General features: G+C 47.9%; 1 protein-coding gene and 1 pseudogene across 1 annotated transcript in view; both read left to right on the top strand.

Moving 5' to 3' along the window:
• The window catches only part of LOC135544007 (FRAS1-related extracellular matrix protein 2-like), a 229,684-nt gene extending 203,700 nt beyond the window's left edge, over positions 1-25,984 (top strand). Inside the window, exons 19-26 of the mRNA XM_064971330.1 lie at positions 3,178-3,370; positions 3,626-3,725; positions 4,500-4,632; positions 9,886-10,020; positions 10,694-10,820; positions 19,726-19,913; positions 21,039-21,185; positions 25,439-25,984. Coding sequence (XP_064827402.1) covers positions 3,178-3,370; positions 3,626-3,725; positions 4,500-4,632; positions 9,886-10,020; positions 10,694-10,820; positions 19,726-19,913; positions 21,039-21,185; positions 25,439-25,984 — 1,569 coding nt within the window. The remainder of the gene's footprint in view (positions 1-3,177; positions 3,371-3,625; positions 3,726-4,499; positions 4,633-9,885; positions 10,021-10,693; positions 10,821-19,725; positions 19,914-21,038; positions 21,186-25,438) is intronic.
• Positions 16,487-19,417, top strand: LOC135543682 (basic proline-rich protein-like; annotated as a pseudogene).
• Positions 25,985-27,341: the final 1,357 nt, after the last annotated feature.

Below are 27,341 nucleotides of genomic sequence, written 5' to 3'. Positions count from 1 at the left end.
GGGGTTCCATAGGAGGAGTTTTTCACAGATTTAATGTCCCTCCCCTAAGGTTTCATAGGAGGAGTTTTTCACAGATTTAATGTCCCTCCCCTGGGGTTCCATAGGAGGAGTTTTTCACAGATTTAATGTCCCTCCCCTGAGGTTCCATAGGAGGAGTTTTTCACAGATTTAATGTCCCTCCCCTGAGGTTCCATAGGAGGAGTTTTTCACAGATTTAATGTCCCTCCCCTGAGGTTCTATAGGAGGAGTTTTTCACAGATTTAATGTCCCTCCCCTGAGGTTTCATAGGAGGAGTTTTTCACAGATTTAATGTCCCTCCCCTGGGGTTCCATAGGAGGAGTTTTTCACAGATTTAATGTCCCTCCCCTGGGGTTCCATAGGAGGAGTTTTTCACAGATTTAATGTACCTCCCCTAAGGTTCCATAGGAGGAGTTTTTCACAGATTTAATGTCCCTCCCCTAAGGTTTCATAGGAGTTTTTCACAGATGTAATGTCCCTCCCCTAAGGTTTCATAGGAGTTTTTCACAGATTTAATGTCCCTCCCCTAAGGTTTCATAGGAGTTTTTCACAGATTTAATGTCCCTCCCCTGAGGTTCTATAGGAGGAGTTTTTCACAGATTTAATGTCCCTCCCCTGGGGTTCCATAGGAGGAGTTTTTCACAGATTTAATGTCCCTCCCCTAAGGTTTCATAGGAGGAGTTTTTCACAGATTTAATGTCCCTCCCCTGGGGTTCCATAGGAGGAGTTTTTCACAGATTTAATGTCCCTCCCCTGAGGTTCCATAGGAGGAGTTTTTCACAGATTTAATGTCCCTCCCCTGAGGTTCTATAGGAGGAGTTTTTCACAGATTTATTGTCCCTCCCCTGAGGTTTCATAGGAGGAGTTTTTCACAGATTTAATGTCCCTCCCCTGGGGTTCCATAGGAGGAGTTTTTCACAGATTTAATGTCCCTCCCCTGGGGTTCCATAGGAGGAGTTTTTCACAGATTTAATGTACCTCCCCTAAGGTTCCATAGGAGGAGTTTTTCACAGATTTAATGTCCCTCCCCTAAGGTTTCATAGGAGTTTTTCACAGATGTAATGTCCCTCCCCTAAGGTTTCATAGGAGTTTTTCACAGATTTAATGTCCCTCCCCTAAGGTTTCATAGGAGTTTTTCACAGATTTAATGTCCCTCCCCTGAGGTTCTATAGGAGGAGTTTTTCACAGATTTAATGTCCCTCCCCTGGGGTTCCATAGGAGGAGTTTTTCACAGATTTAATGTCCCTCCCCTAAGGTTTCATAGGAGGAGTTTTTCACAGATTTAATGTCCCTCCCCTGAGGTTCCATAGGAGGAGTTTTTCACAGATTTAATGTCCCTCCCCTGAGGTTCTATAGGAGGAGTTTTTCACAGATTTAATGTCCCTCCCCCTGAGGTTTCATAGGAGGAGTTTTTCACAGATTTAATGTCCCTCCCTGGGGTTCCATAGGAGGAGTTTTTCACAGATTTAATGTCCCTCCCCTGGGGTTCCATAGGAGGAGTTTTTCACAGATTTAAGGTACCTCCCCTAAGGTTGCATAGGAGGAGTTTTTCACAGATTTAATGTCCCTCCCCTAAGGTTTCATAGGAGTTTTTCACAGATGTAATGTCCCTCCCCTAAGGTTTCATAGGAGTTTTTCACAGATTTAATGTCCCTCCCCTAAGGTTTCATAGGAGTTTTTCACAGATTTAATGTCCCTCCCCTGAGGTTCCATTTTTAGGAGTTTTTCACAGATTTAATGTCCCTCCCCTGAGGTTCTATAGGAGGAGTTTTTCACAGATTTAATGTCCCTCCCCTGAGGTTTCATAGGAGGAGTTTTTCACAGATTTAATGTCCCTCCCCTGGGGTTCCATAGGAGGAGTTTTTCACAGATTTAATGTCCCTCCCCTGGGGTTCCATAGGAGGAGTTTTTCACAGATTTAATGTACCTCCCCTAAGGTTCCATAGGAGGAGTTTTTCACAGATTTAATGTCCCTCCCCTAAGGTTTCATAGGAGTTTTTCACAGATGTAATGTCCCTCCCCTAAGGTTTCATAGGAGTTTTTCACAGATTTAATGTCCCTCCCCTAAGGTTTCATAGGAGTTTTTCACAGATTTAATGTCCCTCCCCTGGGGTTCTATAGGAGGAGTTTTTCACAGATCTAATGTCCCTCCCCTGGGGTTCCATAGGAGGAGTTTTTCACAGATTTAATGTCCCTCCCCTGGGGTTCTATAGGAGGAGTTTTTCACAGATTTGATGTCCCTCCCCTGGGGTTCTATAGGAGGAGTTTTTCACAGATTTAATGTCCCTCCCCTGGGGTTCTATAGGAGGAGTTTTTCACAGATTTGATGTCCCTCCCCTGGGGTTCTATAGGAGGAGTTTTTCACAGATTTAATGTCCCTCCCCTAAGGTTTCATAGAAGTTGTTTTTCACAGATTTAATGTCCCTCCCCTGGGGTTCCATAGGAGGAGTTTTTCACAGATTTAATGTCCCTCCCCTGGGGTTCCATAGGAGTTTTTCACAGATTTAATGTCCCTCCCCTGAGGTTCCATAGGAGGAGTTTTTCACAGATTTAATGTCCCTCCCCTGAGGTTCCATAGGAGGAGTTTTTGACAGGATGATGCATGTTGGCGATGTGCAGGGCAAAAGGAACCCTCCTACATGCACTGTGGGAATGCCCGGTTGTGCACCCCCTATGGGACAAAGCCTTACAGTGCATGGGAGACGGCCTTGGATCCCAGGTACCAACAGTGGGTCACCAAAACTGTGTCTGCTGAGTGACAAGGCTGAAATAAAGGGGATTAAACAAAAACGTATGAAATCATGTTAGCTAAGTGCCTGGAAAAAAATTATAGAGACAAAAAGAAGTTGTCTATACAAATCAAATGTATTTATATAGCCCTCAGTACATCAGCTGATATCTCAAAGTGCTGTACAGAAACCCAGCCTAAAACCCCAAACAGCAAGCAATGCAGGTGTAGAAGCACGGTGGCTAGGAAAAACACCATAGAAAGGCCAAAACCTAGGAAGAAACCAAGAAACCTAATTTATACCCAAAAAGAAATTATGTATCTCGCCCTCCCCCTCTCTCCTGATTGGTTCTAACCTTTTCTCCCCTCTACTGATTAGGTCTAACCTCCCTCTCTCCTGATTGGTTCTAACCTTTTCCCCGACTCCACAGGTGCTGAATCTGGTCCAATCGTACGTGACTCTGCGTGTTCCACTGCACGTGTCATACGTGTTCCACTCCCCAGGGGTTGCGGGGGGCTGGCAGCATTTTGACCTGCAGTCTGAGCTCCGCCTCACCTTTGTGTACGATACTGCCACACTGTGGAAGGACGGCATCGGGAGTTCACCGCAGGCTGAGTTACAGGGTGAGAAGAAACAGAGAGTGTGGGAGAGGGGGATCTGTGTGAGAGTGGGGGAGGAGGGAGTGCGGGAGGAAGAGAGGGAGGGAGTAAGTGGGGGAGTGAGTGGGTGGGAGGGAGGGAGGACAGTGAGTGAGTGAGTGGAGGGAGGGAGACACGGAGAGAAAGTAAAAGGGATAGATGATTATTATTCCAAAATCAAATAAAAACGACTTGAATATTGATATCAAATCTAAACGTGTGCTATTCTGCATTCTGCAGGTGTCCTGTACCCCACCAGTATGCTAATCAACGAGCAGGGTCGTCTGGTGGTCATCTTCAAAATCAAGGCTCGCTTCAGAGGTCTGTTTGTCGAGGCCCACTCTGATGGCAGGATCAAGAGCACAGGTGACACACCCATACACACACACCTACAACATACAATATCATGGACATGGATATATTGTATCAGTCAGTCTATATAATAATATGTATCAGTCAGTCTATATAATAATATGTGTCAGTCTATATAACAATATGTATCAGTCAGTCTATATAACAATATGTATCAGTCAGTCTATGTAATAATATGTATCAGTCAGTCTATATAATAATATGTATCAGTCTATATAATAATATGTATCAGTCAGTCTATATAATAATATGTATCAGTCTATATAATAATATGTATCAGTCTATGTAATAATATGTATCAGTCAGTCTATATAATAATATGTATCAGTCAGTCTATGTAATAATATGTGTCAGTCAGTCTATATAATAATATGTATCAGTCAGTCTATATAATAATATGTGTCAGTCAGTCTATATAATAATATGTATCAGGCAGTCTATATAATAATATGTATCAGTCAGTCTATATAACAATATGTATCAGTCAGTCTATATAATAATATGTATCAGTCAGTCTATATAATAATATGTGTCAGGCAGTCTATATAATAATATGTATCAGTCAGTCTATATAATAATATGTATCAGTCAGTCTATATAATAATATGTATCAGTCAGTCTATATAATAATATGTGTCAGTCTATATAACAATATGTATCAGTCAGTCTATATAATATGTATCAGTCAGTCTATAGTCCCCACTACTTTACTTTTTCCTCTTCTCTTTCCTCTCCTTCCCTTCCCAGCATCCTCTCTGTCATCCATGGTGGTGTGTGAAGACAACCCTGGCCTGACCTTTAATCTCAGCCTGGTGAGGAGTGAACCCACCTACAACCAGCCTGTCCAGCAGTGGACATTCACATCAGACTTTGCTGTGAGTATATGCCCCAAACCCTAACCCCTAACCTCTAAACCTAACTTTTAACCCTAACCCCTAACCTCTAACCCTAACCCCTAACCTCTAACCCCAAACCTTAACCCCTAACCTCTAACCCCAAACCTTAACCCCTCATCTCTAACCACAAACCTTAACACCTAAACTTGAACCCCTAACCTTAACACCTAAACTCTAACCCCTAACCTCTAACCCCTAACCTCTAACCCCAAACCCTAACCTCTAACCCCTAACCTCTAACCCCAAAACCTAACCCCTAACCTCTAACCCAAACCTCTAACCCTAAACCCTAACCCCTCACCTCAAACCCCAAACCACTAACCCCTAACCCTAACCTCTAAACCCTAACCCCAAACCCTAACCTCTAACCCCAAACCCTAACTCCTAACCTCTAACCTCCAACCTCTAACCCTAACCCCTAACCTCTAACCTCTAACCCCTTACCTCAAACCCCAAAACCCTAACCTCTAACCCTAACCCCAAACCTTAACCCCTCACCCCTAACCTCTAACCCCAAACCCTTACCCTTAACCTCTAACCCCAAACCCTAACCCTTAACCCCTTACCCTTAACCCCTAACCTCTAACCCTAACCTCTAACCCTAACCCCTAACCCTAACCCCTAACCTTAACCCCTAACATCTAACCCCAAACCCTAACTCCTAACCTCTAACCTCCAACCCCAAAACCTAACCCCTAACCTCTAACCCAAACCTCTAACCTTAAACCCTATCCCCTAACCACTAACTCCTCACCTCGAACCCCAAACCTCTAACCCCTAACCCCAAACCCTAACTCCTAACCTCTAACCCCTAACCTCCAACCCCAAAACCTAACCCCTAACCTCTAACCCAACCCCTAACCTCCAACCCCTAACCTCTAACCCCTAAACCCTAACCCCTTACCTCGAACCCCAAACCCTAACCTCTAACCCTAACCTTTAACCTCTAACCCCAAACCCTTACCCTTAACCTCTAACCCCTGACCTCTAACCCCAAACCCTAACCCTTAACCCCTTACCCTTAACCCCTAACCTCAAACCCTAACCCTAATCCTAAACCTTAACCCCTCACCTCTAACATCTAACCTCTAACCCCATACCCTAACCCCTAACCCCTCACCTCTAACCCCTAACATCTAACCACAAACCCTAACCTCTAACCACAAACCCTAACCCCAAACCTCTAACCCCTAACCTCTAACCCCAAACCCTACCAGCCAGTAACCCCTAACCCTACCAGCCTGTAGCCCTAACCTCTAACCCCTAACCCTACCAGCCAGTAACCACTAACCCCTAACCCAACCAGCCAGTAACCTCTAACCCCTAATCCTACCAGCCAGTAGCCCTAACCCTACCAGCCAGTAGCCCTAACCCCACCAGCCAGTAGCCCTAACCCCACCAGCCAGTAGCCCTAACCCCACCAGCCAGTAGCCCTAACCCCACCAGCCAGTAGCCATAACCCCTCACCCCTAACCCTACCAGCCATTAGCCCTAACCCCTAACCCTACCAGCCTGTAGCCCTAACCCCTAACCCTACCAGCCTGTAGCCCTAACCCCTAATCCTACCAGCCAGTAGCCCTAACCCCTAACCCTACCAGTCTGTAGCCCTAACCCCTAACCCCTAATCCTACCAGCCTGTAGCCCTAACCCCTAATCCTACCAGCCTGTAGCCCTAACCCCTAATCCTACCAGCCTGTAGCCCTAACCCCTAATCCTACCAGCCAGTAGCCCTAACCCTACCAGTCTGTAGCCCTAACCCCTAACCCCTAATCCTACCAGTCTGTAGCCCTAACCCCTAACCCCTAATCCTACCAGCCTGTAGCCCTAACCCCTAATCCTACCAGCCATTAGCCCTCACCCCTAACCCTACCAGCCTGTAGCCCTAACCCCTAACCATACCAGCCATTAGCCCTAACCCCTAACCCTACCAGCCTGTAGCCCTAACCCCTAACCATACCAGCCATTAGCCCTAACCCCTAACCCTACCAGTCTGTAGCCCTAACCCCTAACCCCTAATCCTACCAGCCTGTAGCCCTAACCCCTAATCCTACCAGCCAGTAGCCCTAACCCTACCAGTCTGTAGCCCTAACCCCTAACCCCTAATCCTACCAGTCTGTAGCCCTAACCCCTAACCCCTAATCCTACCAGCCTGTAGCCCTAACCCCTAATCCTACCAGCCATTAGCCCTCACCCCTAACCCTACCAGCCTGTAGCCCTAACCCCTAACCATACCAGCCATTAGCCCTAACCCCTAACCCTACCAGCCTGTAGCCCTAACCCCTAACCATACCAGCCATTAGCCCTAACCCCTAACCCTACCAGCCTGTAGCCCTAACCCCTAATCCTACCAGCCTGTAGCCCTAACCCTACCAGCCTGTAGCCCTAACCCCTAATCCTACCAACCTGTAGCCCTAACCCCTAATCCTACCAACCTGTAGCCCTAACCCCTTTCCGTACCAGCCTGTAGCCCTAACCCCTAACCCCTAATCCTACCAGCCTGTAGCCATAACCCCTAATCCTACCAACCTGTAGCCCTAACCCCTAATCCTACCAACCTGTAGCCCTAACCCCTTTCCGTACCAGCCTGTAGCCCTAACCCATAACCCTACCAGCCTGTAGCCATAACCCCTAACCCCTAATCCTACCAGCCTGTAGCCCTAACCCTTACCCCTACCAGCCTGTAGCCCTAACCCCTAACCCCTAATCCTACCAGCCTGTAGCCCTAACCCTTACCCCTACCAGCCTGTAGCCCTAACCCTTACCCCTACCAGCCTGTAGCCCTAACCCCTAATCCTACCAGCCTGTAGCCCTAACCCCTACCCCTACCAGCCTGTAGCCATAACCCCTAATCCTACCAGCCTGTAGCCCTAACCCCTACCCCCTAATCCTACCAGCCTGTAGCCCTAACCCCTAACCCTACCAGCCTGTAGCCCTAACCCCTAACCCCTAATCCTACCAGCCTGTAGCCCTAACCCCTAACCCCTAATCCTACCAGCCTGTAGCCCTAACCCCTAACCCTACCAGCCTGTTGCCCTAACCCCTAACCCTACCAGCCTGTAGCCCTAACCCATAACCCTACCAGCCTGTAGCCATAACCCCTAACCCCTAATCCTACCAGCCTGTAGCCCTAACCCTTACCCCTACCAGCCTGTAGCCCTAACCCCTAACCCCTAATCCTACCAGCCTGTAGCCCTAACCCTTACCCCTACCAGCCTGTAGCCCTAACCCTTACCCCTACCAGCCTATAGCCATAACCCCTAACCCCTAATCCTACCAGCCTGTAGCCATAACCCCTAATCCTACCAGCCTGTAGCCCTAACCCCTACCCCCTAATCCTACCAGCCTGTAGCCCTAACCCCTACCCCCTAATCCTACCAGCCTGTAGCCCTAACCCCTAACCCCTAATCCTACCAGCCTGTAGCCCTAACCCCTAACCCTACCAGCCTGTTGCCCTAACCCTTACCCCTAACCCTACCAGCCTGTAGCCCTAACCCCTAATCCTACCAGCCTGTAGCCCTAACCCCTAACCCTACCAGCCTGTTGCCCTAACCCCTAACCCCTAACCCTACCAGCCTGTAGCCCTAACCCTTACCCCTACCAGCCTGTAGCCCTAACCCCTAACCCCTAATCCTACCAGCCTGTAGCCCTAACCCTTACCCCTACCAGCCTGTAGCCCTAACCCTTACCCCTACCAGCCTATAGCCATAACCCCTAACCCCTAATCCTACCAGCCTATAGCCATAACCCCTAACCCCTAATCCTACCAGCCTGTAGCCCTAACCCCTAATCCTACCAGCCTATAGCCATAACCCCTAACCCCTAACTCTACCAGCCTGTAGCCCTAACCCCTAATCCTACCAGCCTGTAGCCCTAACCCCTACCCCTACCAGCCTATAGCCATAACCCCTAACCCTACCAGCCTGTAGCCCTAACCCCTAACCCTACCAGCCTGTAGCCCTAACCCCTACCCCTACCAGCCTGTAGCCCTAACCCCTACCCCTACCAGCCTGTAGCCATAACCCCTAACCCTACCAGCCTGTTGCCCTAACCCCTAACCCTACCAGCCTGTAGCCCTAACCCCTACCCCTACCAGCCTATAGCCCTAACCCCTAACCCTACCAGCCTGTAGCCCTAACCCCTAACCCTACCAGCCTGTTGCCCTAACCCCTAACCCTACCAGCCTGTAGCCCTAACCCCTACCCCTACCAGCCTATAGCCATAACCCCTAACCCTACCAGCCTGTAGCCCTAACCCCTAACCCTACCAGCCTGTAGCCCTAACCCCTAACCCCTACCAGCCTGTAGCCCTAACCCCTAACCCCTACCAGCCTGTAGCCATAACCCCTAATCCTACCAGCCTGTAGCCCTAACCCCTACCCCTACCAGCCTATAGCCATAACCCCTAACCCTACCAGCCTGTAGCCCTAACCCCTAACCCTACCAGCCTGTAGCCCTAACCCCTAACCCCTACCAGCCTGTAGCCCTAACCCCTACCCCTACCAGCCTGTAGCCCTAACCCCTAACCCTACCAGCCTGTAGCCCTAACCCCTACCCCTACCAGCCTATAGCCATAACCCCTAACACAACATTGATAGTAAATGTATCAATGGTGATATTTAATGTCCGAATATATCAATAATGGTAGTAAATGTATCAATGATGATAGTAAATGTTCCACTGTATCAGTGGTGATAGTCAATGTCCCAATGTATAAATGATGATAGTTAATGTCCCAATGTATCAATGATTGTAGTTAATTTCCAAATGTATCAATGATGGTCATAAATGTATCAATGGTGATAGTTAATGTCCCAATGTACCAATGATAATACTTACTGCTAGTGCTGAGAGTATGGTGGCGTCAGTGAGCAAACACGTCCTGACAATTGCCCCCAAAATATTTTCTTTCTAAGGAACAGAAAATAGTTTCACTCTCCCTCCTTCTCCCCCTCCTTCTCCCCCTCCTTCTCTCCTCTTCTCTCTCCTCTTCTCTATTCTCTCTCCTATCTCCTCCTCTCTCTCCCTCCCTCTCTCTCCTCCCCTCTCTTTCTCTCCTCTCCTCCCCTCCCTCTCTCTCTACCCTCTCTTTATCTCCTCTTCTCCCCTCCCTCCCTCTCTCCCTGCCTCTCCCATCCTTCTCGCCCTCTCTCTCCCTCCGGCCCTCTCTCTCCCTCTGTCCATCCCTCTCTCCTTTCCTCCCTGTCTCCTCTCTCCCTCCTCTCTCCTCTCCTAGGTGCGTGACTATTCTGGTACATACAGACTGAATCTGATTCCCTGTACTACAGCCCAGAACATGGAGTACACCGTACCCCCTGTCTGTAACCCCGGAGAGCCTGTCCCCTTCCACCTGGACATACGCTTCCAACAGGTAGTTATTGATTTGGAACCATTGATTATCAATAGGTCATACAGTGTTGTGATTGTGAATCACAATACTGTGATAGCAGTATATATAAACCTCCCTCCCCCTCTACCTCCGTCCCCCTCCCTACCCCCACTCTCTCTCCCTCCCCCTTTATCCCTCCCCCTCCCTACCCCCCCTCTCTCTCTACCCCCTCCCACTCTCTCTTCCTCCCCTCCCTCCCCTCTCTCCCTCCCACTCTCTCCTCTCTCCCTCCCCCTCTCTCCCTTCTCCTAATCTCCTCCCTCCCTCCCTCCCTCTCTCTCTCTCTCTCTCCTCCCTCCCTCCCTCCCTCCCTCCCTCCCTCCCTCCCTCCCTCCCTCCCTCCCCCCTCCCTCCCTCCCTCCCTCCCTCCCTCCCACCCTCCCTCCCTCCCTCCCTCCCTCCCTCCCTCCCTCCCTCCCTCCCTCCCTCCCCCCCCTCCCTCCCTCCCTCTCCCTTCTCCTAATCTCCTCTCTCCCTCCCTCTCCCTTCTCCTAATCTCCTCTCTCCCTCCCCCTCTCTCCTCTCTCCCTCCCACCTCTCATTCTCCCTCCCTCCCTCCCTCCCCCCTCCCTCCCTCCCTCCCTCCCCCCCCTCCCTCTCTCCCTCCCTCCCTCTCTCCCTCTCCCCCTCCCTCCCTCCCTCCCTCCATCACCAGGTCAGTGAACCAGTATCAGTGGAGTTCAGTCTCAACACTCAGATGTTCCTGCTGTCCAAGAGGAACCTGTGGCTGTCTGACGGATCCATGGGCTTCGGACAGGAGAGCGACGTGGCTTTTTCAGAGGGTAGGTTACAGCAGACAGCATCCCCTATAGGCGAGGAGGGAGATGACACCCAAACAGGAGGAACAGTCAACCAACTCATTCACACCTATGCAGATGTCGGTCTTGATCACTCTTTTGTAGCTGATCATTTTCCTGATGCATCAGGCTATTCAAATGAGCCTCGTCAGTGGCTAAACGTGCGGGGACAGTTGATTTATTGGGATCAAGATAATGTTGTCGCTCACCCAAACGCTATAGACCTAAGTTCTGTTATTCCAACATTGAAATTGACACAAAATGTGTCTGAAATGCAGCCGTACACATCAACAACTGTTGTTTTAGTAACACAAGACAGATATCGGTCTCCACTAGTCTACGACATACAAGTTTTTGATAGAAATTTTAAAAACTCTTCCTAATGAACAGAAAATAGTTTCACTCTCCCTCCTTCTCCCCTATGACCATCATTGATACAGCCCACTTTTTTAAAATGTTTGCCTAAAATGAAGCAAGGATATGCATATTCTTGGTACCATTTGAAAGGAAACACTTTGAAGTTTGTGGAAATGTGAATTGAATTTAGAAGAATATCACACAATAGATAGAAGAAAGAGGTAGAAGAAAATACGAAGAAAAAACAATCTACCACAATCTTTGAATTGCAACAGAAAGGTCCCAGTTCCAGCCAACACTCTGGTAATTCTGATGGTGTCCACAAGATGGCAGCAGTGTATGTGCAAACTTTCAGATGGATAACTTGAAGTATGAGGGAACGACGGAGCCTTTTAGTGTGAAGTCACCCAGGCAAATCATGAAGGAGACATTTACATTCAAATGACATTTTTCTGCAAGAATATCGTCAAATCTGTCTATCTGGACTTTGATTTAGCTTTTCCAGTATTAGTAGGCATATTATAAGTTCAACATTTTCATAACTGATTATTCTTATAATTTTTATCCAAAAGGAAAAGGCATGCTGTCGCACAAGATTAGTAGCTACATTTTACAACAGATACAGGGTTTCCGGCTACTCCGCTCATTGGCTATCTAACTAGCTTTCTTTGACCCTAGATTAGTGCTTATTTGACAAAGATACAGTCGATCAAATGAAGACCGGCCGCGTCATCTGCGTGCCATGAAAGCGTCGCTCAATGACCAAATTTTCATGTCTTATAGGATATACTACACCCCTAATGATATAGTGAAGTCTTGTTAAATTCTAGGATCTCTGCGGAATACATACAAATGTGATTTGACTGGTTTAAACAAAGTTTAGGGTTAGATTTTCACAGATTCCTTTCTTTGCAAATTGAACGAGTGAAAACACAAAAACAATCGTGCATGCTATAGGGACCTTTTTAGGATATGAAAAAGGATTTTATCAAACAAAACAACACTTCATGTTATCTCTGGGACCCTTTGGATGATAAATCAGAGCAGGATTTCAGAATGTAAGAACACATTTCATCTTCAGAGGTGAATTTATCAAACCTATCGCAGTGAAAACAGTTTTCTGTTGTTAGGAGCTCTCCCAAACAATAGCATGGAATGTTTTTGCAGTAATAGCTACCGTAAATTGGACAGTGCAGTTATATTAACACGAATTTAAGATTTCAGCCAATATCAGACACTTATATGTACCGACAATTGTTGTTTCTCTAAAAACAACACCTCCACTTTGCTGACTCTCAACCCTGGGGCCCGACAAAGGTGCGTGCTCAGCCCCCTCCTGTACTCCCTGTTCACCCATGACTGTGTGGCCAAGCATGCCTCCAACTCAATCATCAAGTTTGCAGACGACACAACAGTAGTGGGCTTGATTACCAACAACAATAGACAGCCTACAGGGAGGGGGTGAGGGCACTCGGACTGTGGTGTCAGGAAAACAACTTCCCCCTCAACATCAACAAAACAAAGTAGATGATTGTGGACTTCAGGAAACAGCAGAGGGTTCCACATCAAAGGGACAGCAGTGGAGATGGTGGAAGATTTTAAGTACCTCAGCGTCACATCGCAGACAAACTGAAATGGTCCACCCACACAGACAGTGTGGTGAAGAAGGTGCAACAGCATCTCTTCAACCTCAGGAGGCTGAAGAAATCGGCTTGTCACCCAAAACCCAAACATACTTTTACAGATGCACAATCAAGAGCATCTTGTCGGGCTGTATCACAGCCTGGTACGGCAACTGCACTGCCCACAACCGTAAGGCTCTCCAGAGGGTAGTGCATCACTGGGGGAAAACTTCCTGCCCTCCAGGACACCTACAACACCCGATGTCACAGGGAGGCCACAAGGACCATCAAGGACAGCAACCACCCGAGCCACTGCCTGTTCACACTGCTACCATCCAGAAGGCGAGGTCAGAACAGGCTCATCAAAGCTGGAACCCAGAGACTGAAAAACAGCTTCTATCTCAAAGCCATCAGACTGCTAAACAGCAATCACTAACTCAGAGAGGCTGCTGCCTACATTGAGACCCAATCACTGGACACTTTAGTAAATGGATCGCTAGTCACTTTAAAACTTCTTCGGGATCGGTGTCCCTTCCATGGGATGGTTGAGCTAATGTAGGCTAATGTGATTAGCATGAGGTTGTCAGTAACAAGAAAATGTCCCAGGATATCGACATATCTGATATTGTCAGAAAGCTTAAATTCTTGTTAATCTACCTGCACTGTCCAATTTACAGTAGCTATTACAGTGAAAGAATACCATGCTATTGTATGAGGAGAGTGCACAGTTTTGAACGTGAAAAGTTATTAATAAACTAATTAGGCACATTTGGGCAGTCTTTATACAAATTTTGAACAGAAATGCAATGGTTCATTGAATCATCTAGTGGCCAAAATCTAAATTGCACATGGGCTGGAATAATACATTATGGCCTTTCTCTTGCATTTCAAAGATGATGGTACAATAAAATACATAAAGTTTTTTTTATTTTCGTTGTATTATCTGTTACCAGATCTATTGTGTTATATTCTCCTACATTCCTTTCACATTTCCATAAACTTCAAAGTGTTTCCTTTCAAATGGTACCTAGAATATGCATATCCTTGCTTCAGGGCCCGAGTTACAGACAGTTAGATTTGGGTAATTTATTTTAGGAGAAAATTGAAAAAAGCGGGTAATTCTTAATTAACAATGTCACTTTAAATAATGTTTACATATCTTACTATATATATATATATATATATATATATATATATATATACCATCTATTGCACCTTGCCTATGCCGCTCGGCCATCGCTCATCTATATATTTATATGTACATATGCTCATTCACCCCTTTAGATTTGTGTGTATTAGGTAGTTGTTGGGGAATTGTTAGATTACTTGTTAGATATTACTGCACTGTCGGAACTAGAAGCACAAGCATTTCGCTACACTCGCATTTAACATCTGCTAACCATGTGTATGTGACCAATACATTTTGATTTGATTTAGTTTATCCTAAGGTTACAAATGAACTGTCAAAATGTAGTTAATTCGTTTCCTGGGGTCATCTAGAGGTTAGTGCTGTTGATCACATATAGGCCTACCGTGTCAGAGTGTGCTTGATTCTGGCCTACACCCTTCTGCCACAAAGCACTCAATCCCCCGATTGACTTGATGTAGTTACACATTTCAAGTATGGACAGTTCAGGGTAATTTTACCTCCCGATCTTCATAATAAATTACCTTACCAGTCACTTTTGGAGAACATGAATAGTAATCGAATAAAATTATTTGGTTGCAAGCAGGACTAAGGCAGAGGGAAAGAGGTGCGCACCTGTCACCATCATTACTCATACCTGTCACCATCATTACTCATACCTGTCACCGGCATTACTCACACCTGTCACCAGCATTACTCATACCTGTCACCAGCTTTACTCACACCTGTTACCATCATTACTCACACCTGTCACCATCATTACTCACACCTGTCACCATCATTACGCACACCTGTTACCATCAATACTCACACCTGTTACCATCGATACTCACACCTGCTACCATCATTACCCACATCTACCACCATCATTACTCACACCTGTCACCATCATTACTCATACCTGTCACCATCATTACTCACACATGTCACCATCATTACGCACACCTGTTACCATCAATACTCACACCTGTTACCATCAATACTCACACCTGCTACCATCATTACCCACATCTACCACCATCATTACTCACACCTGTCACCATCATTACTCATACCTGTCACCATCATTACTCACACATGTCACCATCATTACGCACACCTGTTACCATCAATACTCACACCTGTTACCATCAATACTCACACCTGCTACCATCATTACCCACATCTATCACCATCATTACTCACACCTGTCACCATCAGTACTCACACTTGTTACCACCTGTCACCATCATTACTCACACCTGTCACCATCATTACTCACACCTGTCACCATCATTACTCACACCTGTCACCATCATTACGCACACCTGTTACCATCAATACTCACACCTGTTACCATCAATACTCACACCTGCTACCATCATTACCCACATCTATCACCATCATTACTCACACCTGTCACCATCAGTACTCACACTTGTTACCACCTGTCACCATCATTACTCACACCTGTCACCATCATTACTCACACCTGTCACCATCATTACTCACACCTGTCACCATCATTCCGCACAACTGTCACCATCATTACTCATACCTGTCACCGTCATTACTCACACCTGTCACCGTCATTACTCACACCTGTCAATGTCATTACTCACACCTGTCACCGTCATTACGCACATCAGCGCTCATTGGACTCAACTGGACTCCTTCACGTTTTGATTGCCCTCCCTATATCTGTCTGTTTCCTCTGTTTCGTCTCCGTATCAGCATAATGGTTGTTTCGAATTTCCCCTGTCCAGACGCTGTCTGTATTCTGCTCCTGTCCATGGTTATTAAGTGTGCACTCCCTGTACCTGCTTCTCGTCTCCAGAGTCGATCCTTACACCAATAGGCTACATTCTGTAGACTAACCATTAGTTACATAGTTCAGCTTTAAGTACTAGTCACACATTTAGTTGGGTAATTTTTACACCTTATAGTAAATTGTGACAGAAACAAAAAGAGCAACAACTTAGTGCAATTTATTTGACATACATATTTTTTAAAGCCTGCCAGCAGCATTTTGCAGATGTCCTCCAGCACAGGTAGTCTTCAATGAAGACTGACATCGAACAAAGTTCGTAGGCTGTACAGTTTAAATTACGGCCAATCAAAGGTTACTTAATATCTATCAATATACTCAATTTCATAAAAAGATTAAATGGTACTCGAGACAATGGAATAATGTGACAATTTCAATTAGCATTAAATGAAAATTAATCTCCCAACATCATTTCAAGTACCTGTGATGGTAACAAGATGTATACCAAGTCTGTATAGCATGTTACTTTACAGCTACTGCGTTACAATTTAGGCGCTTATCGCTGCCAAGGTCTGCCATGTTCCACCCTATTTATGAGTACGGGTAAAGGGCTACACGGAACATGATTGTTATTGATTGTAATCACTACTGAAACAGACCGTTACTTCTCTATTCTCTCTGCCTACGTACCTCCCTCCCCTCTCCTCCCCTCCCCTCCACCTCCCTCCCCTCCCCCTCTCTCCCCCTCCTCTCCCCTCCCCTCCCCTCCTCTCCACCTCCCTCCCTCCCTCCACCTCCCCCCCCTCCCCTCCCTCCCCTCCCTCCCCTCCCCTCCTCCCCCTCTCCTCCCCTCCTCCTCCCCTCCCTCCCCTCCCCCTCTCCTCCCCCTCCACCTCCCTCCCCTCTCCTCCCCTCCTCCTCACTCCCCTCCCCCTCCCTTCCTCCCCCTCCCCCTCACTCCCCTCCACCTCCCTCCCCCCCTCCTCCCCTCCCCTCCCCCCCCTCCACCTCCCTCCCTCCCCCTCCCCTCCACCTCCCTCCCTCCCCCTCCCCACCTCCCCTCCACCTCCCCCTCCCCCTCCTCCCCCCTCCACCTCCCTCCCCCCCTCCTCCCCTCCCCTCTCCTCCCCTCCACCTCCCTCCCTCCCCCTCCCCTCCACCTCCCTCCCTCCCCCTCCCCACCTCCCCCTCCACCTCCCCCTCCCCCCCCTCCCCCTCCACCTCCCCCTCCCCTCCCCCTCCCCCTCCCCCTCCCCTCCACCTCCCTCCTCCCCCTCCCCCCCCCCCTCCCCTCCACCTCCCCCTCCCCCTCCCCTCCACCTCCCCCTCCCCTCCCTCCCCTCCCTCTCCTCCCCCCTCCACCTCCCTCCCTCCCCTCCCCACCTCCCCCTCTCCTCCCCTCCCCTCCACCTCCCCCCTCCCTCCCCTCCCTCCACCTCCACCTCCCTCCCTCCCCCTCCCCACCTCCCCTCCCCTCCTCCCTCCCCTCCCTCCACCTCCCCTCCCCCCCCCCCCCCTCCACCCCTCCCCCTCCCCTCCCCTCCCCCTCCCCTCCCTCTCCTCCCCTCCACCTCCCTCCCTCCCCCTCCCCACCTCCCCTCTCCTCCCCTCCCCTCCCCTCCCCTCCCCTCCCTCCCCTCCCCTCCCTCTCCTCCCCCTCCACCTCCCCCACCTCCCTCCCTCCCTCCCCTCCTCCCCTCCCTCCCCCTCCCTCCACCTCCTCCCTCCCCTCCCCACCTCCCCTCCCCACCTCCCCTCCCCCTCTCCTCCCCTCCCCTCCACCTCCCCTCCCATCTCCCCTCCCCCTCCCCCTCCCCCCCCCCTCCCCTCCCTCCCTCCCCCTCCCCCTCCAATGACCTCCCTCCCTCCCCTCCCCACCTCCCCTCCCCTCCCCTCCCTCCCCAACTCCCCTCCACCTCCCTCCCTCCCTCCCCTCCCCACCTCCCCTGTACCCTTCCTCCCCTCTCCCTCCAACTCCACCTCCCTAATAAACTCCTCCCCTCCCAATCCACCTCCCTCCCTCCCATCCCCCCTGTACCAACTCCCCCTCCCCCCTCCCTCCCTGTACCCTCCAATGACCCTACTAAAGACCTCCCCTCCCCTGACATCCTAATAAACCCCCCCTCCCCCTCCCATCCTACTCCCTCCCTCCCCTCCCCATCCTCCCCTCCCTCCACCTCCAATCCCCTAATCCACCTCCTCCAATCCCCTCCCCACCTCCCCTCCCCCCCCCCCCTCCCCCCCTCCACCTCCCCTCCCTCCCCTCCCCCTCCCACCTAGAAACCTTCCCTCCCATCCTAATCCTTATAAACACCTAGAAACCTCCCCTCCCCTCCCCCCTCCCCTCCCCTCCCCTCCCCCCTCCTTATCCCCACCTCCCCTCTCCCTCCTCCCCTCCCCTCCACCTCCTAATCCCCCTCCCCCTCCCCTCCCCTCCAACTTATCCACCATCCTAATAAACCTCCCCCCCCCACCTAAACCTCCCTAATCCATCCCTAATAAACCTCCCCTCCACCTCCACCTAAACACCTCCCCCCCAATCCCCCTCCACCTCCCCTCTAAACCTCCCCCTAACATTGTAATCCACCTCCACCTTAAAATCCCCCTCCCCTCCTTTTCCTCCCTCCCCTCCCCACCCCTCCAAACAACTTAAAATCACCCCTAATCCCCTCCCCTCCCCAACTCCCCTTATATCCCCCTCCCCCTCCCCCCCTCCCTAAAATCCCCCTCCCCCTCCCCCTCCCCCTAGTACAATCCCTCCCTCTCCTAATGTCCCCCTCCCATGTTTTCCCCTCCCCCTCCCCCTCCCCTCCCCTCCCCTCCCCTCCCCTCCCCCTCCCCCTCTCCTCCCCCCTCCCCTGTCCTCCCCCTCCCCTCCCCACCTCCCCTCCCCTCTCCCCTCCCCTCCCCTCCACCTCCTCCCTCCCCCTCCCCACCTCCCTCCCCTCTCCTCCCCCCCCCCCCACCTCCCCTCCCCTCCCCTCTCCTCCCCCTCCCCTCTTCTCCCCCTCCCCCCCCTCCCCCTCCCCCTCCCTCCCTCCCCCTCTCCCCCCTCCCCTCCCCCTCTCCCTCCCCTCCCCTCCCTCCCCCTCCCCTCCCCCACCTCCCCTCCCCGTCCTCCCTCCCCTCCCCTCCCTCCACCTCCCCCTCCCCCTCCCCTCCCCTCTCCTCCCCTCCCCACCTCTCCTCCCCTCCCCTCCCCCTCCTCCCCCTCCCCCCCCTCCACCTCCCCCCCCCCCCCCCCCCTCTCCCCCCTCCCCTCCCCCTCCCCTCCCCACCTCTCCCCTCCCCCTCCTCCCCTCCCCTCCTCCCTCCCTCCCCCCCCCACTCCCCTCCCCCCCTCCCCTCCCAACTCCTCCCTCCCCTCCCCACCTAGTCCTCCTCCCCTCCCCTCCCCCTCCTCCCCTCCACCTCCCCCTCCCCCCCCCTCCCTCCCCTCCCTATAGTATACTCCCCCTGTGTTCTCCACCTCCCCTCCCCTCCCTCCCTCCCCTCCCCCTCCCCTATACTCCCCTCCCCTCCCCACCTCCTCCCCACCTCTCCTATAGTCCCCTCCCCCTCCCCTCCCCTCCCCCTCCCCCCCCTCCCCTCCCCTCCCCCCCCCTCCCTCCCCTCCCCCTCCCTCCCCTCCCCTCCCCTCCTGTAGTATACTCCTCCCCCTCCTCCCCCTCCCCCTCCTCCCCCTCCCCCTATAGTCCACCCTCCCCCTACTATAGTCCCCTCCCCTGTCTCCTCCCTCCCCTCCCCACCTCTCCTCCCCTCCCCTCCCCTCCTCCCTCCCCTCCTCCACCTCCCCTCCCCCTCCCCCCTCCCTCCCCCTCCCCTCCCCTCCCCTCCCCTGTGCTCCACCTCCCCCTCCCCTCCCCCTCCCCTCCCCTCCCTCCACCTCCCCTCCTCCCCCTCCCCCTCCCCTCCCCTCCTCCACCTCCCCTCCCCTCCCCCTCCCCTCTCCTGTTCTCCCTCCCCTCCTCCTCCCTCCCCTCCCCTCCACCTCCCCCTCCCCCTCCCCCTCTCCAGGTGATACTATCTACGGTCTTGTGATGGTGGACCCTGTTCAGGACCTGAGGGACTCTTTTTTCTGCAACATAGAGAAGGTGTACCTGTGCACCGGCGTGGATGGATACGTACCCAAGTACAACCCCACTAACTTTGAGTTTGGATGTCTGGCTGAATCTCCCTCTCTGCTCTACCACTTCAAGATCTTAGTGAGTATAGCAGCCTGTAGTCCGTCAGACTCTCCCTCTCTGCCCTACCTACTAAAGACCTGTACACAACTTCCAATGACATCCTACTAAAGACCTGTACACAACTTCCAATGACATCCTACTAAAGACCTGTACACAACTTCCAATGACATCCTACTAAAGACCTGTACATAACTTCCAATGACATCCTACTAAAGACCTGTACACAACTTCCAATGACATCCTACTAAAGACCTGTACACAACTTCCAATGACATCCTAATAAACAACTTATAAACACCTAGAAACAACTTAAAATGACATCCTAATAAACAACTTATAATCACATCCTAATAAACAACTTATAATCACATCCTAATAAACAACTTATCATCACATGCCAAGAAACACCTTAAAACCACATCCCAATAAACACCTTAAAACCACATCCCAATAAACACCTTAAAACCACATCCTAATAAACAACTTAAATAACATTGTAATAAACACCAAGACACAACTTAAAATCACATCCTACAAAACACCTAGAAACAACTTTAAATCACATCCTACAAAACACCTAGAAACAACTTAAAATCACATCCTAATAAAAACCACTTAAAATCCTAATTAACAACTTAAAATTATATCCTAATTAACACCACAGACACAACTTAATAAAATCAAGCTATTTATCACATTAGTACAATGTCTAAATCTCCTAATGTAAAATATGCATGTTTTTTCCTTTAATAAATCATGAGGAAGAATACAGAATGAATTTAACGTAGCAACGACAAGCGTGTTGAATTATGAATGTAATGTAGTGATGTCGAGCGTGTTAAATTATGAATGCAAGCATCAGAGAGTCCTGTAGAACAGAAAGGACCTGAGAAAGATTTTTTTGATGCTGAGTTCACCTCAGAATTTTTTTTATATAACCCAAAGATGACATTACATCAAGAACTCTCTTCTACCTCTCAATGTTGCTGTCGAGTGCTATCACTGCATTTCACTACAGTCAAATCTTTATTTTATCATTCTGTCTGTGTATTCTCTTTGGTGATAATCAATACTCTCTACTCCTCGTGTCTCCCCCCTCTCCCCTCGTCTTCCTCTCCGCTCCTCCTCCTCCTCCCCCTACAGGACAAGGCCCAGCCCGAGACTCAGGCCCGTGGGTTTGGTGATGTGGATTTTAATGCAATGTTGGCTGTAGACGACCCCTCAGCTCTCTCTCTGGTCAGACAGCCTGGGACAGACGGATTCAGACTGGACTCTACGGCCATGTTCCAGGTACTGTGTTCTACTATAGTATACTGTGGTGTACTGTAGTATACTGTACTGTGCTCTACTATAGTATACTGTGGTGTACTGTAGTATACTGTACTGTGCTCTACTATAGTATACTGTGGTGTACTGTAGTATACTGTACTGTGCTCTACTATAGTATACTGTGCTGTACTGTGCGCTACTATAGTGTACTGTACTGTGCTCTACTATAGTATACTGTAGTGTACTATACTGCACTGTGTTATACTATAGTATACTGTACTGTGTTCTAATGTAGTATACTGCACTGTGTTCTACTATAGTATACTGCACTGTGTTCTACTATAGTATACTGCACTGTGTTCTACTGTAGTATACTGCACTGTGCTCTACTATAGTATACTGCACTGTGTTCTACTGTAGTATACTGCACTGTGTTCTACTATAGTATACTGTACTGTACTGTTGTGTACTATACTGCACTGTGTTCTACTATTGTATACTGCACTGTGTTCTACTGTAGTATACTGCACTGTGTTCTACTATAGTATACTGCACTGTACTGTTGTGTACTATACTGCACTGTGTTCTACTATTGTATACTGCACTGTGTTCTACTATAGTATACTTTACTGTGTTCTACTATAGTATACTGCACTGTGTTCTACTATAGTATACTGTACTGTGTTCTACTATAGTATACTGTACTGTACTGTTGTGTACTATACTGCACTGTGTTCTACTGTAGTATACTGTACTGTGTTCTACTATAGTATACTGTACTGTACTGTTGTGTACTATACTGCACTGTGTTCTACTGTAGTATACTGCACTGTGTTCTACTATAGTATACTGTACTGTACTGTTGTGTACTATACTGCACTGTGCTCTACTGTAGTATACTGTACTGTGCTCTACTATAGTATATTGTGCTGTTCTGTACTGTTCTCTACTATAGTACACTGTACCGAGCTCTACTATACTGTACTGTGTTCTGGTATAGTATACTTTACTGTGCTCTACTATACTGTACTGTGCTTGAATATAGTGTGCTGTACTGTGCTCTACTATAGTATACATGCATATGTTCTGCTATAGTATACGGTACTGTGTTCTACTATAGTATACTGTACAGTGTTCTACTATAGTATAATGTACTGTGTTCTGCTATAGTATAATGTACTGTGTTCTGCTATAGTATACTGTACAGTGTTCTACTATAGTATACTGTACAGGTTTCTACTGTAGTATAATGTACTGTGTTCTGCTATAGTATAATGTACTGTGTTCTGCTATAGTATAATGTACTGTGTTCTACTATAGTATAATGTACTGTGTTCTGCTATAGTATAATGTACTGTGTTCTACTATAGTATACTGTACAGTGTTCTACTATAGTGTAATGTACTGTGTTCTGCTATAGTATACTGTACAGTGTTCTACTATAGTATAATGTACTGTGTTCTGCTATAGTATACGGTACTGTGTTCTACTATAGTATACTGTACAGTGTTCTACTATAGTATAATGTACTGTGTTCTGCTATAGTATACTGTACAGTGTTCTACTATTGTATACTGTACTGTACTGTGTTCTGCTATAGTATACTGTACTGTACTGTGCTCTTCTATAGTATACTGTACTCTTCTATAGTATACTGTACTGTATTGTGCTCTACTATAGTATACTGTACTGTACTGTACTCTTCTATAGTATACTGTACTGTACTGTGCTCTTCTATAGTATACTGTACTGTACTGTACTCTTCTATAGTATACTGTACTGTACTGTGCTCTTCTATAGTATACTGTACTGTACTGTGCTCTTCTATAGTATACTGTACTGTACTGTACTCTTCTATAGTATACTGTACTGTACTGTGCTCTTCTATAGTAGACTGTACTGTACTCTTCTATAGTATACTGTACTGTACTGTGCTCTTCTATAGTATACTGTACTGTACTGTACTATTCTATAGTATACTGTACTCTTCTATAGTATACTTTACTGTACTGTACTCTTCTATAGTATATTGTACTGTACTGTGCTGTACTGTACTCGTCTATAGTGTACTGTACTGTGCTGTACTCTTCAATAGTATACTGTACTGTACTCTTCTATTGTATACTGTACTGTACTGTGCTCTACTATAGTATACTGTACTGTGCTCTACTATAGTAAACTGTACTGTACTGTGCTCTTCTATAGTATACTGTACTGTACTGTGCTCTTCTATAGAATACTGTACTATTCTGTAGTATACTGTACTGTACTCTTCTATAATATACTGTACTGTACTGTACTGTGCTCTTCTATAGAATACTGTACACTTCTATAGAATACTGTACTCTTCTATAGTATACTGTACTGTACTCTTCTATAGTATACTGTACTGTGCTCTACTATAGTAAACTGTACTGTACTGTGCTCTACTATAGTAAACTGTACTGTACTGTACTCTTCTATAGTATACTGTACTGTACTGTGCTCTTCTATAGTATACTGTACTGTACTGTGCTCTTCTATAGTATACTGTACTGTACTGTGCTCTTCTATAGAATACTGTACTCTTCTATAGTATACTGTACTGTACTGTACTCTTCTATAGTATGCTGTACTGTACTGTGCTCTTCTATAGTATACTGTACTGTACTGTACTCTTCTATAGTATACTGTACTGTATATGCTGCCACCACCATGTTTGACAGTGGGGATGGTGTGTTCAGGGTGATAGGCTGTGTTGCTTTTACGCCAAACATAACGTTTTGCATTGTTGCCAAAAAGTTCAATTTTGGTTTCATCTGACCAGAGCACCTTCTTCCACATGTTTGGTGTGTCTCCCAGGTGGCTTGTGGCAAACTTTTAAACAACACTTTTTATGGATATCTTTAAGAAATGGCTTTCTTCTTGCCACTCATCCATAAAGGCCAGATTTGTGCAATATACGACTGATTGTTGTCCTATGGACAGAGTCTCCCACCTCAGCTGTAGATCTCTGCAGTTTATCCAGAGTGATCATGGGCCTCTTGGCTGCATCTCTGATCAGTCTTCTCCTTGTATGAGCTGAAAGTTTAGAGGGACGGCTAGGTCTTGGTAGATTTGCAGTGGTCTGATACTCCTTCCATTTCAATATTATCGCTTGCACAGTGCTCCTTGGGATGTTTAAAGCTTGGGAAATCTTTTTGTATCAAATCCGGCTTTAAACTTCTTCACAACAGTATCTCGGATCTGCCTGGTGTGTTCCTTGTTCTTCATGATGCTCTCTGCACTTTTAACGGACCTCTGAGACTATCACAGTGCAGGTGCATTTATACGGAGACTTGATTACACACAGGTGGATTGTATTTATCATCATTAGTCATTTAGGTCAACATTGGATCATTCAGAGATCCTCACTGAACTTCTGGAGAGAGTTTGCTGCACTGAAAGTAAAGGGGCTGAATACTTTTGCACTCCCAATTTTTCAGTTTTTGATTTGTTAAAAAAGTTTGAAATATCCAATAAATGTTGTTCCACTTCATGATTGTGTCCCACTTGTTGTTGATTCTTCACAAAAAAATACAGTTTTATATCTTTATGTTTGAAGCCTGAAATGTGGCAAAAGGTTGCAAAGTTCAAGGGGGCCGAATACTTTCGCAAGGCATCGTATGTAAACTTCTGACCTACTGGGAATGTGATGAAAGAACTGAACTGAAGCTCTTCACTTATTCTGTGTACCAGACAGCTAGATATGTACAGTGGGGCAAAAAAAGTATTTAGTCAGCCACCAATTGTGAAGTTCTCCCACTTAAAAAGATGAGAGGCCTGTAATTTTCATCATAGGTACACAAAATTAGGTGAAAAAAATAGGATTTTTTATGAATTTATTTGCAAATTATGGTGGAAAATAAGTATTTGGTCAATAACAAAAGTTTATCTCACTACTTTGTTATATACCATTTGTTGGCAATGACAGAGGTCAAACGTTTTCTGTAAGTCTTCTGTAAGTCTTGTAGTTGAAGTGTAGTTGAAGTGTACCTAAGATGAAAATTACAGGCCTCTCTCATCTTTTTAAGTGGGAGAACTTGCACAATTGGTGGCTGACGAAAGACTTTTTTGCCCCACTGTATGTTGTATACCAGATAGTTACAGTATGTTGTGTACCAGAGAGCAAGATAGATTTCTTCAAATACACAGAAAATAATTATTTATATAACAAATAATCAAAAACATATTTACTTGAACCCAGGTGTGCAGACAACACACTCTAACCTCTAACCTCTAACCTCCTGTCCCAGGTGGCTGCGGGTCATGAGTGGTTCATCCACACCATCTACACCATCCGCCCCAAAGACAACGACAACCACGGCATCGGCAAGAGGAGCCTCGAGTACCACCACTCCCTGGTCGCCTCGGGCAATGACCTCTCCATTACCCCCGGGGTCAAAGGTCAAGGTCAACGTGTGAGGAGGTCAGCCAGTGGATTGGTCAGAGCGGCGGTCCCCGACGTGGCCGATGACATTGGAGCAGACAACAACCGCGGCACCAACATCATGCACATCGCCCTGGACCGTACCAAGAGGAGGGCAGCGGGGGGGGTGGAGCTGTACGCCGACCGTCTGGAACCAAGGGAGATGAGCAGGGAGGAGGGGGGGGAGGGGTTGCCGACGGTGGTGGGGGGGCTGGTGGGAATGCTGCTTACCTTCCTCCTCATCATCATCCTCGTCCTGGTGGTCCGGTACAGACAGAAGGAGGAGAGGAAAGAGAGGGTATGGGGGTCGGCGAGCACGGAAGGGATCATGGTGGCGAGGATGGACGACTGCAGCAACAGCTCAGAGGTCTAAGAGAGATGGACGGATTGAAATAGAAATGGACAGAGTATTGAGGAGTATTTGGGCTTTTGTAATGTGTTTCTTCCCCCCATGATTTTTCTACACTGTTACTGGAGTATTTTTTAAAAGCTCCATCTCGTGGATGTAAGTCAAGTGATTGAAAAGCTTCATCCTTGTATATTTAAAATCTCCCATTTAAAACACCTAGCTATAAAAGAAAAGCTGTGCTGCAATCAGTTTTGTGGTTTTAAAGACAGCTTCTCCTTTTGATAAATGTCATGGTTTTCCTGTTCCTTAGCTGTTGTGTTGCAAGTGCCTCAAGCAGCTACACATAGACCAATGGGGGCTCTCCTTAAACAGCTATCTAGTGTCTTGACCAATTGGGGCGCTCCTTAAACAGCTATCTCGTGTCTTGACCAATGGGAGAGGTCCTTCAACACCGACCTTGTGTCTTGGCCAATGGGAGCCCTCATTCAACAGCTATCTAGTGTCTTGACCAATGGGAGCTCACCACCAACATATAGCTAGAGTCTTGACCAATGGGAGCTATGCTTCAACAGATATCTAGTGTCTTGACCAATGGGGGCTTTCCTTCAACATCTATCTAGTGTCTTGACCAATGGGGGCTCTCCTTCAACAGATATCTAGTGTCTTGGCCAATGGGAGCTCACCACCAACATATAGCTAGAGTCTTGACCAATGGGGGCTTTCTTTCAACAGCTATCTAGTTTCTTGACCAATGTGAGCTCTCCTTCAACAGATATCTGGTGTATTGGCCAATGGGAGCTCTCTATCAAAAGCTATCTAGAGTCTTGACCAATGGGAGCTATCCTTCAGCAGCTATTTAGTGTCTTGACCAATGGGAGGTCTCCTTCAACATATAGCTGGAGTCTTGAACAATGGGGGCTCTCCTTGAACAGCTATCTAGTGTCTTGACCAATGGGAGAGCTCCTTCAACAGCGACCTTGTGTCTTGGCCAATGGGAGCCCTCCTTCAACAACTATCTAGTGTCTTGACCAATGATAGCTCTCCTTCAACATATAGCTAGAGTCTTGACCAATGGGAGCTATCCTTCAACAGATATCTAGTGTCTTGACCAATGGGGGCTTTCCTTCAACAGCTATCTAGTGTCTTGACGAATGGGGGCTCTCCTTCAACAGATATCTAGTGTCTTGGCCAATGGGGGCTCTCTATCAAAAGCTATCTAGTGTCTTGACCAATGGGAGATCTCCTTCAACATATAGCTACAGTCTTGACCAATGGGCGCTATGCTTCAACAGCTATTTAGTGTCTTAACCAATGGGAGGTCTCTTTCAACATATAGCTGGAGTCTTGACCAATGGGAGTTCTCTCTCAACAGCTATCTAGT

Source organism: Oncorhynchus masou, chromosome 8 (genome assembly GCF_036934945.1).
Source record: "Oncorhynchus masou masou isolate Uvic2021 chromosome 8, UVic_Omas_1.1, whole genome shotgun sequence".
In the NCBI taxonomy this organism is placed as follows: Eukaryota; Metazoa; Chordata; class Actinopteri; order Salmoniformes; family Salmonidae; genus Oncorhynchus; species Oncorhynchus masou.
The sequence above is the reverse complement of the archived record's forward strand: the minus strand, read 5'-3'. Positions and strand labels throughout refer to the sequence as shown.